The 16862-nt window shown below is 43.5% G+C and overlaps 1 protein-coding gene across 7 annotated transcripts in view; it reads left to right on the top strand.

The window, feature by feature from the left end:
- phactr1 (phosphatase and actin regulator 1) overlaps positions 1-16862 on the top strand; it is a 292118-nt gene that overhangs the window by 213460 nt on the left and 61796 nt on the right. For 6 of the 7 annotated variants that reach the window (XM_052016089.1, XM_052016093.1, XM_052016092.1 and 3 more), the window contains 2 exons: positions 4148-4228; positions 16233-16382. In XM_052016089.1, the coding sequence (XP_051872049.1) occupies positions 4148-4228; positions 16233-16382 (231 nt within the window). The remainder of the gene's footprint in view (positions 1-4147; positions 4229-16232; positions 16383-16862) is intronic. The other variant, XM_052016090.1, reaches the window with a different exon arrangement.

Genomic DNA, 16862 nt, shown 5'->3' with positions numbered 1-16862 from the left:
AGGTTTGTGGGACTCCTGTAATTACTGCTGCTTAATGTGGACTAATGGGGAAAACAGGAGGCTCGTCTTTATATAAGGGGCCCACAGAATGCTCCTGGGCTTCAGCTTAGCACGTCCAGCAGGAGGTTGCCAGAGGGAAGGGGTCTCTAGAAGGAGATGCGTGTAGTCTGAGTTATCTGCACACTGATAATGGCATTTCAGTGTCCTCTCTAATGCAGCAGTGAGCAGCGGACTGTGAGATGTACAGAGGTATATTGGGTGGGGAAGCTGCTGCCTCACAGCTCCAGAGACCCAGGCTCAACCCTGACTTTCACTACTATCTGTGTGGAGTTTGCGCATTCTTCCATTGACTATGTGGGTTTCCCTCCGTGTGCTCCAGTTTCCTCCCACAAACCAAAGATATGTGGGTGTCTCCTAGCCACTCAAACCTTTGAATGATAGTCACACACTAGCAGCGCCAGAATAATCTGGTGAGAGTCCCTCTGTAGTTTCAAGTCAAGTTGAGTCGAGTTTATTGTCATGTGCACAAGTACATGGAAAAACTTGCTTGCAGCAGCATCACAGGCATAGATCCAATCACAAGGAAGGCACGCCAGCGTCTTTACTTTCTTAGAAGGTTAAGGAGGTTTGGCTTGTCACCCAATACTCTCACAAATTTCTACAGATGTACTGTTGAAAGTATCCTGACTGGTTGCTTCATGGTCTGGTCTGGCAATTTGAATGCGTAGGAATGTAAGAAGCTGTAGAGGGTAGTGGACTCTGCACAATACATCATGGGCACAACCCTCCCCACCATCGGTAGTATCTACAGGAGGCACTGCCTCAAGAAGGCAACATCCATCATCAAAGATCCCCACCATCCGGGCCATGCCATCTTCTTGGAGCTACCATCGGGCAGGAGGTACAGAAGCCTGAAGTCCCACACCATCAGGTTCAAGAACAGCTACTTCTCTTCAACCATTCAGTTCTTGAATCAACCTGCACAACCCTAATCACTACCTTAGATAGCAACACTATGCCAACTTGGAGTTAGAATGGACTTCGTTTATTTTTTGGTTCAAATTGTATTCTTTCTTATACAATTCTTGTATAATTTATATTTTTCTTGTGAATGTTGTGTATCTGATGCTATGTGCCTGTGATGCTGCTGCAATTTAGTTTTTCATTGCACCTATATATACACGTTCTTGTGCATATGACAATAAATTTGTCTTTGGCACATAGATACAGACAATACATAAAACACAAATTATAAATAATGATATAAGACAGTGAAGAGAAAAAATGACTGTGCAAAACAAAACATTAGTGCAAAAAAACAGAATCAGAGACAAGTCTGTAGTAGTGCAAGTGGTCTCAGTTCTCAACACAGATTCAGTCATTTACAATCTGTAGTTAAACCCTTGCATCACACAGTACAACGTAATGCATGGTCCTTACAGCATCAATAAGAACCAACAGTTCATGCTGAATTTAGACCGAGTGCACTCAACTCATGACATTTGGTTCTGTTGACTTCCATGATGCTGAATTTGGGGAAATAAGTATATCTGGAGAAAAGGAGACACATTTCCCCCCAACTGTATCTAAAACCAGCTTCTGCTGTTTACAATCTCTGGGATAGAAATAACTTTCCTACCTTTTACTGTTATTAAAACACTGTTATAGGTCACACTAGCACAGTTATTTTCAGTATCCATTCATTTTGGCGTATTACAAGTTCTTGCAGTTGTCAGCATTAGCCCTGCAGCTGACTATGCACCTCACAATGCAAGCAAAACTCTTCCCCTGTTGAACAATAGGGGAATCTGCAACATAAGGGGGGAGTAGATGGTGGTAGGAGAGTGTGCCCAGGGTGTCAGAGAGACCTGGACAGGCTGACGAAGATCTGTGGCTGCACGAGGCACATCTTTGTACAAGGGGACCATGGAATGCTCCAGGGCTACAGTCAAGCACGCCCAGCAGGAGGTCGTCGGAAGTCTCTGGAAGGAGATGTGCAGCTTGTGAGTTGCTTGCACACTGGAGAAGCCTGCATTGCAGGCAAATTCCCATGCCCATACCACCTGCTGCCGTGGGCTGACAGGAATGTAGATGAAGTCTCCTGTCCCTGACTTTGGAGTTTGGGTGTTCTCCCTAATGCAGCAGTGAGCAGTGGACTGTGAGCTGCACAGAGAGGGGCTGGGCAGCACAGTGGCACAGCTAGAAGAGCTGCTGCCTCACAGCTACACTGAACTGGGTTCAATCCTGACCTCGGGTGCTGTCTGTGTGGAGTCTGCATGTTCTCCCTCGAACCACGTGGGTTTCCTCCGGGTGCTCTGGTTTCCTTCACATCCCAAAGGTGTGCAGGTGGGAGGTAAATTGTCTGTTGTTAATTGTCCTTAGCGTGTAGGTGAGTGGTAGAACCTGGGGTGGTGGCAGGGGGTGGTTGAGGGGAATGTGGGGAGAATAAAATGAGATTACAATAGTACAAGATGGTGGGCCAAGCAGCCTGTTTCTTTGCTGCCTGACTCAATGACTTCCATGAGAATGCTCCTGAGACTTGGAAGCTGAGAGTGACTGTGGCTCTGATCGCTATGGGCAGAGTAATCCAGGCAGACAGGTGAGGCTGATTTTGAGGCCATTGAAGGTCACAGAGCTCAGTGAGGAACAGGAATGCATTTGGGTGTTGTCCTGTTAAACATCACAGCTTCAGGGGAAACATGATTGGTAAAACCTGATCAAAGTCAAAGTTGAGTTTATTGTCATGTGCGCAAGTACATGGATGCACAGGTGCAATGAAAAACTTACTTGCAGCAGCATCACAGGCACATAGCATCATATAAGCAGCATTCACAAAAAAATAAATTAAACATAAATCATACACAATTTTTACAAGAAAGAACACAGAATAAAAAAAAAGTCCATCTTAGTGCGAAGTGATCATAGTGTTGCTAAACTGTAGTGATTAGGGTTGTGCCGGCTGGTTCAAGAACCAGCTGGTTGAAGGGAAGTAGCTGTTCTTGAATTTACCATCATAGATTGTTCTATGGGTAAATTAGAACTGTCATTTCTCAGACAAGTGTGGTTCAAAGTCTCACTGCAGGTGAACTTTACATTTTGTACTGATGTTAGAATCATAGACAAGATACAGCACAAAAATGGGCCCTTCGGCCCATTGAGTCCGTGCCCACCATCAACCACCAATTTTACACTAATCCTACATTAATCCCACAGTTTAGTACGGCAACTGCTCTGCCCAAGACCACAAGAAATTGCAGAGAGTTGTGGATGCAGCTCAGGCCATCACAAAAACCAGCCTCCCCTCCATTGACTCTGTCTACACTTCCCATTGCATCAGGAAAGCAGCCCCACCCACCCTGGGCATTCTCTCTTCTCCCCCCTTCCATCGGGCAGTAGATATAAAACCTTGAAAACACGCACCATCAGACTCAAGGATAGCTTCTATCCTGCTGTTAAAAGACTTTTGTATGATAAAGATGAACTCTTGACCTCACAATCTACCTCGTCATGGGCCTTGAACCTCATTGTCTACCTGCACTGCACTTTCTCAGTAACTGTAACACTATATGCTACATTCTGTTATTGCTTTTCCCTTTGTACTACCTCAATGTACTTATGTTTCGAAATGATCTGTATCTTGGTACATGTGACGATAACAAACCAATTACCAATTTTTTTATTCTCCCCACATTCTGATCAACTCCCCCCCGATTCTACCATTCACCTACATACCAGGGGCTATATGCAGTGGACAATTAACCTACCAACTCCCACGCCTTTGGGATGTGGGAAGGAACCAGGGCATGCAGGGGAAAGCCACACAGGGACAGGGAGAACATGCCACTGAGGTCAGGATTGAACCTGGGTGGCTGGTGGTGTGAGGCAACAGCTCTACCAGATGTTGACATCATGGGCCTATTTCCGTGCTGTATGACTCTATGCCTTGAAATACGCTGCAGCCTAGGAGATAGAGAAACGCTTAACCTTTCAGGTTGATGACCTGTCCCAAATTTCTGGATGGTGCTAAGATACCCAGAAATGTGAGCAAAACCATTCAAGTTGTGGTTAACAGCACCATTTTCTAGTTGGATTTGTGTGCAGATATTTTTAGAACCCTGTATCTAAACAAACTCTCTTCTGTTTGCAGCTCTGGAAAGGAAGATTTCCACTCGGCAGAGCAGGGAGGAGCTGATTAAACGAGGTGTGCTGAAGGAGATTTTCGAAAAAGGTTAGTCCTCTGATCAGAAAATGGGTGAGTGAAACATTGAGGTGCTTCTTGCTCCTGGGTTTAACAAAAGCTTCAGTTACATTGTAATATTTTGAGAGTCTATCAGGGTATTTTTTATGGAATCATAAAATGGTTACAAAACAGTAGGAGGCCATTCAGCCCACCATGTCTGGGCCAGCACTCTAAAAGAGCAACTCTTGGATTCCACCCACTAACTCCTTCTCTGTAGTATAACAAATGTTTCTTTGCCATATGTTTACCCAATTCCCTCTCAAAGGCCACTTCTAGGCTTCATAATGTCTTACCTTCCTCTAGAAGTAATATTCATCGGTTGAAACTGCACATACTCAGTGCTACTGTGAAACACACACACACACACACACACACACACACACACACACACACACACAGAGAACTGGAATGAAATGTCACAAGTATCATGTTACCCAGGTAGAGCCCTCTATTTTCAATCACCTTGAAGCACTGAGGAAGTCCTGTTGCCATTTCAGGAGCTCCAGCTGTGGTGGAGTGTTATACAGATGTGCACAGCTCACAAAATTACATGGAGTTAAGGTGCATAAGCCCAAGATGCTACACCACTTACACTCATGAAGTCTTGCACATTGAGCATACATCAAACTTCCACAGCCTTGGATGAAACTGCATTGGGCCCTCGTGCAGCACCATTTTAGCAAACATTTTCATGCACAGTAAAGTTTTAAGGCCACTGTTTATTTAGGTGTTTATTTCCCCAAAGGAGTGACTACTTTGTTACAAAGTAGCTTTCCAAAATGATTCATTATCGACCAATTGTTTGAAGTGAAGATTGGTTTTGTTCAGTACCAGTTACAGCTGTTGTTTGGAGATAATGAATATGTTCCTTGCTGAGAAGCTGAATTTTATGCTTCCAGATCACTACATTAAAATCTTTGATGTGGGGCAATCGGTAATCATTTAAAGTTTGAAGGGAATCAAAACTCATCAAAGGCACCTTGACTATCTTATAAACCTCAGAAATTCTGTAAATGCAGGAATAAAAATGATCCATTGAATTCTGTTGTGCCAGTTATCCAGCTTTTTCTGAGCAATGCATTAACCTTGGGGGAAAAAAATCAACTCTCGTTAGTTCACCGTTTCCATGAATCCTGCTTTCAAAGTGTTTCCATCAATAGGATTATTTGTCAAAAGATGAAAGGAGACATGGCAAGGAGATCAGTAGCACCAGTCCCATCCTTCCCATTTATCATTTGGTTTACCAATCACTCATTGACTGCAATCTTAGGGCCACTGCTTAGTCCTCAGTGAATGGAGTGAGTCTTACTGCAGAACTATGACTAAGAACACCAGATAAAGCAGGTTATTCCCTACTTCCCACACAGAAATGGCAAATGGATTGTTTTCTCTGGAGCGTCAGAGGCTGAGGGGAGAAGTTTATAAAATAATGAGAGGCACAGGTAAGGTAGACAGTCAGAATCTTTTTCCCAGAGTAGGAATGTCAAATACAAGAGGGCTTAACTTTAAGGTGAGTGGGGGAAAGTTTAATGGAGATATATGGAGCAAGTTTTTTACACAGAGAGTGGCAGATGCCTGGAACAGGCTGCCAGGGGTGGTGAGGCAGGTACAATAGTGGCATTCAAGAGGTTTTTAGATAGGTACATGAATAAATTGATAAGTTAGTTTATTATTAACATATGTACTGAGGTAAAATGAAAAACTTTATTCTGCATGCCATCCATACAGATCATTTCATCACATCAGTAAATTGAGGTAGTACAAGGGAAAAGCAATAACAGAATGCAGATTAAAGTGTTACAGTTACAGAGAAAGTGCAGAGCAGGCAGACAATAAGGTGCAAGAGTATGACGAGGTAGATTGTGAGGTCAAGAGTCCATTCTTATCGTACAAGAGGTCTGTTCAATAGTCTTATAACAGCGGGATAGAAGCCTGGTGATACGTGCTTTCAGGCTTTTATATCTTCTGCCTGATGGGAGGGGGGAGAAGAGAGAATGTCCGGGGTGGGAATGTGCAGGGAAAGGAGGGATATGGATCATGTGCAGGCAGAAGGAATTAATTTAATTTGGCATCATGCTCAGAACAGACATTGTGGGCCGAAGGGCCTGTTCCTATGCTATACTGTTGTATGCTCAATGTTGAAGACAAATAGTTGTGCCAGGTTCATTTGAAGGACAAGTCAGAAGCAAGATAGCTTCCTCTCCAGACCAAAGCTCCGTCCTTAAGAACATCAGAGCAAATCTGCACCAGCTATGACCAAAGTAGAATATAGATCATCAGAATCATGGAACATCCAATTGAAGCAGTAATATAGGGTGATAAAGCACATCATGGGCACCTTGCAGAATTATGCAGGAAGGAGAGGAAGTAACTCTGCAGCTAAAGTGTCAGAAAGCTGTTGTGCTCTTGAAGCAATGTGCAGACCAGAAAACTATTGTGTTGGGTACCTGGAAAGAGATTCAAGCTGCCCTTTTAAGGGACCTTCCTAACTACAGTTAGATGAATCATTGTCATTCTTTGCTGCTGTTTGTTAATTTTTAGTGTGTGAGCTCAGAATATAATTCCAGGCATTTGAGATAAAGGTTATCATTAGCATGTGAAGAATGTAGCCCAGCAAACAGTTTAGTTAATGAGCAATGTTTAATGAGGTGGGACATAATTTGTCTTCATCCTTAACTACACTTGTCATTGTTGCAATGGTGCAAATTTGAGGCAGCACGTCACTGTCCACTTTGAAAACTACTGAGAAAGGTCCAATTAAATAATGAACAATTGACTCCTGTTTGCTATCCATGAGTGATGGAGGTGATTTACAAGAGCAGTGGCTGCTCACACTCCTCATTGCCAGAGACCTGCCAAGGTAAAACTGAAGGACTCAGGAGAAGTTGACCATGTTGATCGAAAGGTCAGCACTTGCTATTGACTAAAGGATTAAATCAGAATGAATCGACCACATGGTTTCATCATCATCTATTCATCGATTCTGCTGTTATATCATTGTACGTATTTTCTCCAAAGATCAGTGATTCACTGACTGCAGTCTCAGGGTCCAAAGTCAAAGTCGAGTTTATTGTCATATGCACAAGTACATGTATGCACAGGTGCAATGAAAAATTACTTGGAGCAGCATCACAGGCACATAGCTTCAGATAAGCAGCATTCACAAAAACATAAACATAAATCATACACAATTTTTACAAGAAAGAACACAATTAGAACAAAAAAAACGAAGTCCATTTTAGTGCAAAGTGATTAAACTTGTCATAGTGTTGCTATTCTAAGGTAGTGATTAGGGTTGTGCCGGTTGGTTCAAGAACCGTATGGTTGACGGGAAGTAGCTGTTCTTGAACCTGGTGTTGTGGGACTTCAGGCTACTGTACCTCCTGCCCAATGGTAGCTGCGAGATGGCATGGCCCGGATGGTGGGGATCTTTGATGATAGATGTTGCCTTCTTGAGGCAGCACCTCCTAGGGATACTGCCGATGGTGGGGAGGGATGTTTCCATGATGTATTGGGTCCCCCTTTAGTCCTGAGTGAATGGGGTGAGTCTTGCATCTTACCTGTGAAAGCAAGCCAATTCCTACTTCCTAGAGATGACAGAGCTACACACAGGATGCCGGAGGAGCTCAGCAGGTCAAAAAACATCTATGGAGGGAAATGGACAGCCGACATTTCGGGTCAAGACCCTTCATATGGACTGAAAGATCTCCTCTCTATCTTTGCCCAGATGAAGGGTCTTAACCCGAAATGTCGACTGTCCATTTTCCCTCCATAGATTATGCTTGATCCCCTGAGTTCCTCCAGCATCTTGTGTGTTGCTCCAGATTCCAGCATCTGCAGTCTCTTGTGTTTCAAGAGATGACAGAGCTGTCTTGCTATGGTTCCAAAAGCAAACCCTACAAAATAAAACACTATCAATTTTAAATAAAAACAGATGATGTTGGAAAAACTCAGCAAGTCAGACAGCATCTGTGGAGAGAGAAACAAGTTAACATTACAGATCAATGACCCTTCATCATCTGCTTTTATTTCAGCTTTCTAACATATGCAGATTTTTGATTGCCATTAATTTTCAATCTACTTTGCATTATGTCTCTGTGATGTTTTCACAAATACACAAAGAGAAAGGGCCTATTCTTTCTCTTTGGAAGTGCTGGTTATTGTCATCCTCAGTGGGTGCAGCCCTTGCCTCTGAGTCAGAAGGTTGTGGGTTCACACACCACTCCGGAAGCTTGTGCACAAAATCTAAGGTCTCACTCCACTGCAGGACTGAGGGAACACTGCATAGTTGGAGGACATTTGATGTCCCGTCAACCTTGTTTGCTGCCTCAGGAGAATTAAAGGATCTCATGGTACTATTTCTGAGAAAGCAGTGTGTTCTGGCCAACATTCACACCTCAACATCACCAAAACAGATCATCTAGTCATTATAATGCTGCTGATTGTGGGTGACCAATGTGTAAATTAGCTACTTTACAATAGAGACCACACTTCAAATGTACTTCATTGACTGCAAAATACTTTGGAACATCCTGAGATAGTGAATAGCACAATAAGTCTTTCTTCTTTTTGATATTTCTATCTAAATTAAGAAATGTAAGACATTAACTAATTACCTACTAATTACATTGTCTTCATAGTAAAGGATGAAGATAAAGCGCCAGAGGATGACTCAAAATAAATCAAAGGAAGGATCTTATTAACTATAACATTTTAAAAATGGTAAAATGAAAAACAGAAAATGCTGGAAATACTCAGCAGGTCAGGCCTCATCTGTAGGAAGGGAAACAGAGTTAATGTTTCAGGTCGAAGACCTTTCGTCAGATTTTCATTTGAAATTATGTAACGGAGAAAGTGATGAAAGTGAAAACAAACATCTCTGGAAGCTGAAGGGCTCCCACCCAGGACAATAAAAGGTTCTCCTGATTCGACAGTTGCGCAGTAGAGTTGGAGAATCACCATTATCCTGCTACTATTTATGAAAGATAAAAATCATTAGAATCCGTTAAAAACCACAGAGCAGCTGAATAGTGGAGAGAAAAGAAAGACCTGCCTTTATATAGCACTTCTCATTGCCTCATAACATGCCAAAAGGTGATAAGGCCAATGAAGTTCTTTTCAAATATGAATGTAGAATTAGTAATTAGGTCAAATATGAATAGATCTGAAATAGATTTGTACAGGGTAAGATCTGACTAGCTAAACTAGTTCCGTTCTTTGAGGAGGCAGCTAACATGGCAGATGATGGAGTATTTATGGAAGTTATTTGTGTATACCCAAAAAAATGTGATTATGTTTGTCAAACAAGGATGCTGGGGTCTCAGGTACTCATTATATTTCTAAATGACTTGCATGTAGGATGACCAGACTCAAGCATAGCTTCTTCGCCACTCCTATCAGGCAAGCACGGTAGGGTAGCAGTTAGCGTAACGCTTTTACAGCACCAGTGACCCGGGTTCAATTCCCGCTGCTGTCTGTAAGAAGTTTGTACGTTCTCCCTGTGTCTGCGTGGGTTTCCTCCGGGTGCTCCGGTCTCCTCCCACATTCCAAAGACGTACGGGTTAGGAAGTTGTGGGCATGCTATGTTGGCGCCGGAAGCGTGGCGACACTTGTGGGCTGCCCCCAGAACACTCTTTGCAAAAGATGCATTTCACTGTGTGTTTCGGTGTACATGTGACTAATAAAGATATCTTATCTTTATCTTATCAGACTTCTTAACCAATCACTTCCTTCACACCCCCTTTCCAGTGATGCTGCCACATTCTCGGTCTCTCAGTTCTTCCTCTCGGTTATTTTGTTATTGTCACTTCAGCATTTCCTTTTGCACTACTTCAGATTGCACTACAATCTTTGCACCATTTCTGTTGTTTTGCGCTTGATGCTGTATTTATTGCTGTTGTCATTATTACCATGTACACTGTTTACTCTGAGCTTCACGTGAGTAAGGAATTTCATTGCACCCTGGTGTATATGACAATAAACTAATCTGAATCTGAATAGTTAGCCGTAAATCCAAGGTTCCTGATGGTGAGAACCTAGGAAAGGCAGAGGAGCTGAGGGTTTAGGGATCAATGTACAGACATCACCAAAATCTAATGGGCAGGAAATTCAAATGATCAAGAAGGCTACAATGCAAAGGGGTTGAAGTTTTGCAACAGCTCTGGCTGGACTGCAGCTGCAGTAGTTGGGAAATGTGAATCTTAGCTTCACCAGGTGAACCTCAAGCCAAGTGGGTAGATCGAGCTCAGCCCCAGTGCCTGAGCTCAGCCCCAGTTGGTTCACATTCCTTGGTACCCTTTCCTGTAAGAAACACCTTTCTGGCCCTGATTTTAATGCCCATCTGGTGAAAACTGGATAGGTTGGCACTAAGATGAAGGCATTACTTAACTCCTTTGGTCCATTGCATTCTTGCACGTCCTAATCTTAACCTCTCTTATTAACAGGTAAGCAGAACACTCAGAGGATGAAGTAGTAGCAGGGTCCAAACTTAACTATGCAAACCGAGCACATTGAGCTCCTTGGCTCAACATTTTCCCGTGAGACAGCTCACCTCCCTCATCTCTCAGAAATGGCTTTAGCACTTAGGGTGTTCCATAATGGTTCCCCCTTTCCTGTCAGCTGGGGGTGCTCCTGCATTGGTGTGGTTGATGGCTAGGAACAGGCTGTTGGGTGGGGTTCACCACTGGAAACACTGGCGGGTGGTACGTGCCTGTTATTTTGATCCACCAGACTCCTGAGCCAGCTGAGCAAGTATTTCTATGTAACTTTCCCCAATGCGAATGTACTTGCACTTCCCTGTATCTTCAATCTGTTTTTACATCGCTTCCCCCATTGTCTTCTGACTCTACCAAAGGTGGTTATTCCATTTCCTCTCCTCAGTATGCTTACATTATGGGGAGGAGTGAAGTGGGGGAACCAGTCTCCCTTTTCTTGTACTATCCTTCAAAATGCTGTTCATTTGATGCTGCATTTGGAATATTGTGTTCAGTTTCGGTCACCCTGCTATCGTAAAGATGCCATTAAGCGGGAAAGAATGCAGAGGAGATTTATAAGGATGTTGCCAGGACTCGAGGTGCTGAGTTATGGAGAAAAGTTGAACAGGTTGGGACTTATTTCATTGGAGCATAGGAGAATGAGGGGTGATCTTATGGAGGTGTATAAAATAATGAGGGGCCTAGGTAGGACAAATACGCACAGTCTTTTTCCCAGAGTTAGGGAATCAAGAGCATAGGTTTAAAGTGAGTGGGGAGAAATTTAATAGGAGGGGCATTTTTTTCACCCAGAGATAAGATAAGATGAGATGAGATAAGATATCTTTATTAGTCACGTGTACATTGAAACACACAGTGAAGTACATCCTTTGCATAGAGTGTTCTGGGGGCAGCCCGCAAGTGTTGCCACGCTTCTGGCGCCAACATAGCATGCCCACAACTTCCTAACCCGTACGTCTTTGGCATGTGGGAGGAAACTGGAGCACCCGAAGGAAACCCACGCAGGCACGGGGGTCAGCATATGGAATGAGCTGCCAGAGGAAGCGGTTGAGGCAGGTACAATGCAACATTTCAAAGGTACTTGGACAGGTACATGGATAGGAAAATTTTAGAGGGATATGGGCCAAATGTGGGCAAGCGAGACTAGCTTAGATGGGCACCTTGGTCAGCATGGACCAGCTGGGACGAAGGGCCTGTTTCCATGCTGTATGACCCTATGACTCTATTTGTAATATCTTCCAGTTCTGGGAACACATTTATAGCTTAAATGTTTCTTTCTGTACCATCAAATATGTGCTTTTTCTCTGTTCAAGAAAGAATTTGTCCTAATTTGAGTTTGCTCACCTCCCACTAAAAATTCCGCTCTGCTGCTTCAAAATAATTAGAGGGCTATTTTTGGCTTTCCTTGAGGACAGTGTGTTTGCTTTGCTGAATACTGTGGAAATTACAGACTGAAAGTACAAGCCAGGATGAACTGCCGTCCTTTGAGACTGGAATTTAATTTGCTGTGTGCCACATTCTGAGTACAGTCTGACGTGCTTTTGTCAAATTCCTGTCTCATTACATTAACACGGTTGATAATGGCCTATAATTTCATGTTAAAGTAACAGTGAGGTTAATAGTTCTCTGTGTCAATTTTGCAAAAAATCATGCAGCAATTTTTGGCAGAAAAAGTATGCATTTAAATGCAGAAATCCAATTTTGGAAATGCTGTCCAAAATGTCCAGGTTCGATCTACAAACATAGCAACATAAGAAACAGAACAGGAGTAGGATTCAGTAAGGTCATGGCTGATCGTTTACCTCACCCTTTTTCCCAACCAATCCCCAAATCCTCCCACTCCCAAAGTGTTCAAAAATCCATTGACCTAGCCTCGAATGCACTTAGTGTCAGATGATAGACAACTTTCTAGAGCAGAGGATTCCAACATTTTTAAGCCCTTTGCATGAAAAAAAATCCTTCTCAATCGCTGAAACCGTATCCTGTGACTATCATCCAGCTCTAGAAACTGCAGTCTGAGGAAACAACCCCTTGGTATTTACCCAGTCAGAACATCTGTATGTCTCAATGAGGACAGCATTTGGCAGCCTTCTTCACCAATGAAATGCCTTGAATAGGCTGTGATTGCTGCAGCAGAGTACAGATACAAACTGAACTTGCCACAGAAGGCATTGTATATTGCAGTTGAAGTATGCTATTAACCTAGTGGCAAGTGTTAATTACTGCCAGACAATCTCTGACACTGAAAACCTAACTAGTACAAATATACAATCTATTCCTGTAAGTTTTAATTGTTCTGGAATTTAAAAATCTTAAAAATGCAGTTTCTTTCTTTTAATCCATTCCTTTTGGTGCCCTGTATTCTTCTCTCCCTGCTTGATTTGAGATATAGTTTGGCAAATTGCCCCCAGTACACTGGAGTACTGGACTGACTTGAAGCATGGCAGTGACCTGCCTACTGATTCAGTGGCAAGAATACCAAATGTGCGACTGTTCATTCACACATGAATGAATGTGTGAATGAACCTCCAAAGCTAGGACACATCGACCTTAAAAAGACTGAATTCAATTTTGCTTTGCCTGCTCTGTTGCTATTTGACATTATTGGAAAGCCATGAGAAAAGAGAACAAACTCTTTGCATGAGGTGCTGTTAACCCATATCAGCTGCCAAACAGTTTGTATTCTTTAACACTTCGCATCACTGGCTACTTGCAGGTGGTTGCCATGGTTACAGATTGCCATACTGAAGCTGGAAGCTTGCCCTGAAAGATACCAATCGAGTTGTTCTGTACTAGACGTGGACGATATGAAAGAAGCTTTTATGGGAACCAAAGCTGAGCAGGATGCATTTTCAAAATAAGCTTGGGTATTTCAAATCACAGAAAATGTCACCTCAGAGTGGGTGAATGTTGTGGATTGATGAGCAGGTTTGTTTCGGCAGTGTGTGCAGCACTGGTGGGATACAACTGCAATATCGTTGGGGTTAAGAGCAAAGCAGAAAATCATTCACATTCATAAATGCCAACCTGGAAAAAAAGAGGACTTCCTAAATAAAACACGAGACGTTGGAAACACTCCGCAAGTCAGGCAGCATCCGTGGGAAGAGAAACATTTCTGGTCCTGGACCCTTCATTAGAACTGGGAAAGAAAGAAAAAATAATTAGTTTTCAGTAGAAAAGAATGTGGGGAGGGGGGGAATGGAGGGAGAACAAAGGGAATATCTCAGATAGGATGAGACCAAGTGAGTTAATGGAGAAATCACGAGCACATTAAACATGTAACATGGAGGACTTCTTGTTGGGTGCTAACACTTTCTAATGCAAAGCAAACTGTACAGAGGCAGGGGATCTGCAATTTTAGTTTATCTGGTATGTGGAGAAGACCAAAATTTGTATTTATATGAAATTGTAATTGTATGAATTTGTAGTTATATAAATTTGTTTTTATATAGCTTCTTTAACACAGGGAATCATCACAAGGTGATTCACATCAGCTATAACAGAGATTGAGTCCCAAGAGATTAGGGCGGGTGACCAGAGTCTCGGATGGGGAAGGATGTGTTAAAGGAGAAACTGTAGGTAAAGACAGGGAAAGGTATATGGAGAATTTAGTCTTCAGACTTAATATTCGTCTGCTGATGGTGGGGCAGTTACATTTGGGAATGATCAGGATAACCAAAAGGGAGGAGTGCAGGTATCTAAGACTGGATCATTTTACAGAGGGAGTTGATGCACTTAGGGAGACACAAAAGATTATAGATGCTGAAATCTGGAGCAACAAACAATCTGCTGGAGGAACTCAGCGGGCTGAGCAGCATCTGTGCGGGGAGAGGAATTGTCAATCTTTTGGGTCAAAACCCTGCATTAGGATATCACTCACTGGCCCCTATCTCACCACACCCCCTCTGCTCATTATATTGGCTACCATCCCTCTCCACCCTTAGTCTTGATGCAAAGTTTCAACCCGAAATGCAACCCTCAGACTCACAGGTGAAGCATTGCCTCACCTGGAAAGATTGTCTGGGACGCTGAATGGTGGTGAGGGAGGAGATGTAGGGACAGGTGTGGCACTTGGTGCAGTTCCAGGCATCAGAGCCGGAGGGGTTATCAGTGGGGAGGGATGAGTGGACAAGGGAGTTGTGAAGAGTGCAGTCCCTGCAGAAAGCAGAGACGAGGGGTGAGGGGAAGATGTGCCTGGCGGTGGGATCCCGTTGGAGGTGGCGGAAGTTGCGGAGAACGATATGTTGAGTGCGGAGGCTCGTTGGGTGGTAGGTGAGGACAATGGGAACCCTGTCCCTGTTATGTCGAGGTGGGAGGGTGTGGAGGGGGTGAGAGAAGACTTGCGGGAAGTGGAGGAGATATGGGCAAGGGCAGCATTGACGGCGATGGAAGGGAAACCCCAGTTACTGAGAAAGGAGGATCTCTGATGTCCTAGAATGGAAAGCCTCATCATGGGAACAGATGCAGCAAAGGCAGAGGAACTGGGAGAAGGGGATGGCGTCCTTTCAAATGACAGGGTCCCTGAATGGTGGTGAGAGGGGAGGTGTAGGGACAGGTGTAGCACTTGGTGCGGTTGCAGGCATAAGTGCCAGGAACCCGCTGAGTTTGTTGCACTTGAAACGTTTAACCTGAAGGAAGTGTGAGTCCAGAAACACAAGGAGGCTAGACAGTAAAACAGTGTGAACCTAACCACAAAGAATCCACTCCTAGTCAGGAGATCTCTGCCATCGCTCCCAGGTGAATTCTGACAGCCTCCTTCTCCCTTCCATTTGGCCTCATCTCCCCTCTGATTCCTCCCGGAAGCCACAATTCTTCAGAGCAGCTCCTGGCTCCTGAATGTAGCTCCACCGATTGCCTGATCTCCTTCCCGCCCAAACTATCTCACCTGAACACCCGCCTGTAAGAGCAGCCAACATAAACTAAGACCCCTCCTACCCGGTCATTCTCTCTTCTGCCCCCTTCCATCGGGCAGAAGATACAGAAGCTTGAAAACGCGCACCAACAGGGTCAAGGAAAGCTCCTATCCTGTTGTCTTTAGACTCTTGAATTGACCTCGTGTACAATAAAAATGAACTCGTAATCTCTCAATCTACCTCATCATTGCCCTTGCACTTTATTTGTCAACCTGCACTGCACTTTCTCTATGTAACTGTAACACTCTATTCTGCTATTGCTTTTCCCTTTGTACTACCTCAATTTACTTATGTATGGAATGATCTGTGTGGATGGCATGGAAAACAAAGTTTTTCATTATATCTCACTACATGTGACAATAAGAAACCGATACCAATTCCAATTCCAATTTGAACTGCAGTGCCACCTTTATTAGCATTTGCTTCCAGTCCAAGATCCAGGGAACCACAGACACCCGTTTGGTAGAGTACATCATATAATGGGTGCTTCTAGGTGCAATCCCTCGTCTATGACCAGTTATATCATCACCTTGATATCATCAGTTGATTTACCATAACTTTATCTGTGCCATCTGCTTCTGGTTTCAGATGGAGATGCTCCCGTACACAATGAAGAGGAGGTAGTAGAGAATGGCCAGGTCCGGACATCACAGCTGGAGGAAGGGGAGCCTGAGCCAGAACTGGGTGAAGCCATAGCAGATGACTCAGTCCCGTGTACAGAGTCAGCAGACAAACCAGGTGAATCAGGCCTTCCGGCTGTCGTTACCCAGATTTATTCCAATGGTTTCCAGGAAGATTTGGTACGCTTTATCCTTGGCGTTACAACTGGCAACGACTTTATAAATGGAAGAAGCTACCTTAAATAGCTCCTCTGAACTCAGTTTAGAAGTATTAGCAAAATGTAAATAAAAAACATAATTTTTATTGTTATTGCAGACTAAGTTCAGCATCTCTCGACTCCCTCAGCAGAATACTATTTAATTGTGTTGTTTTGCAGGGCTGGGAGAATCAGTGGGGATAGGGTCCATTTCTCCAGTACAGACACATTTTTAAGTATTTCATTAACTGCCAGTTAATCAACGGTGCACTCAGCCACTTTCACAGTAGTTACATGAAGGTTTTTGGTTCTGATCAGCTCCCAGTTCATTATTATTCTGACCAGTCAGTCCGTGTGGCAGTTACAAAGCTATAGATGGAATGGTTGCCTGGACTTTGCAA

The sequence above is a fragment of the Pristis pectinata genome, chromosome 5 (genome assembly GCF_009764475.1).
Source record: "Pristis pectinata isolate sPriPec2 chromosome 5, sPriPec2.1.pri, whole genome shotgun sequence".
NCBI lineage: Eukaryota > Metazoa > Chordata > Chondrichthyes > Rhinopristiformes > Pristidae > Pristis > Pristis pectinata.
Note: the sequence above shows the minus strand (reverse complement) of the source record. Positions and strands in the feature narration are given on the sequence as shown.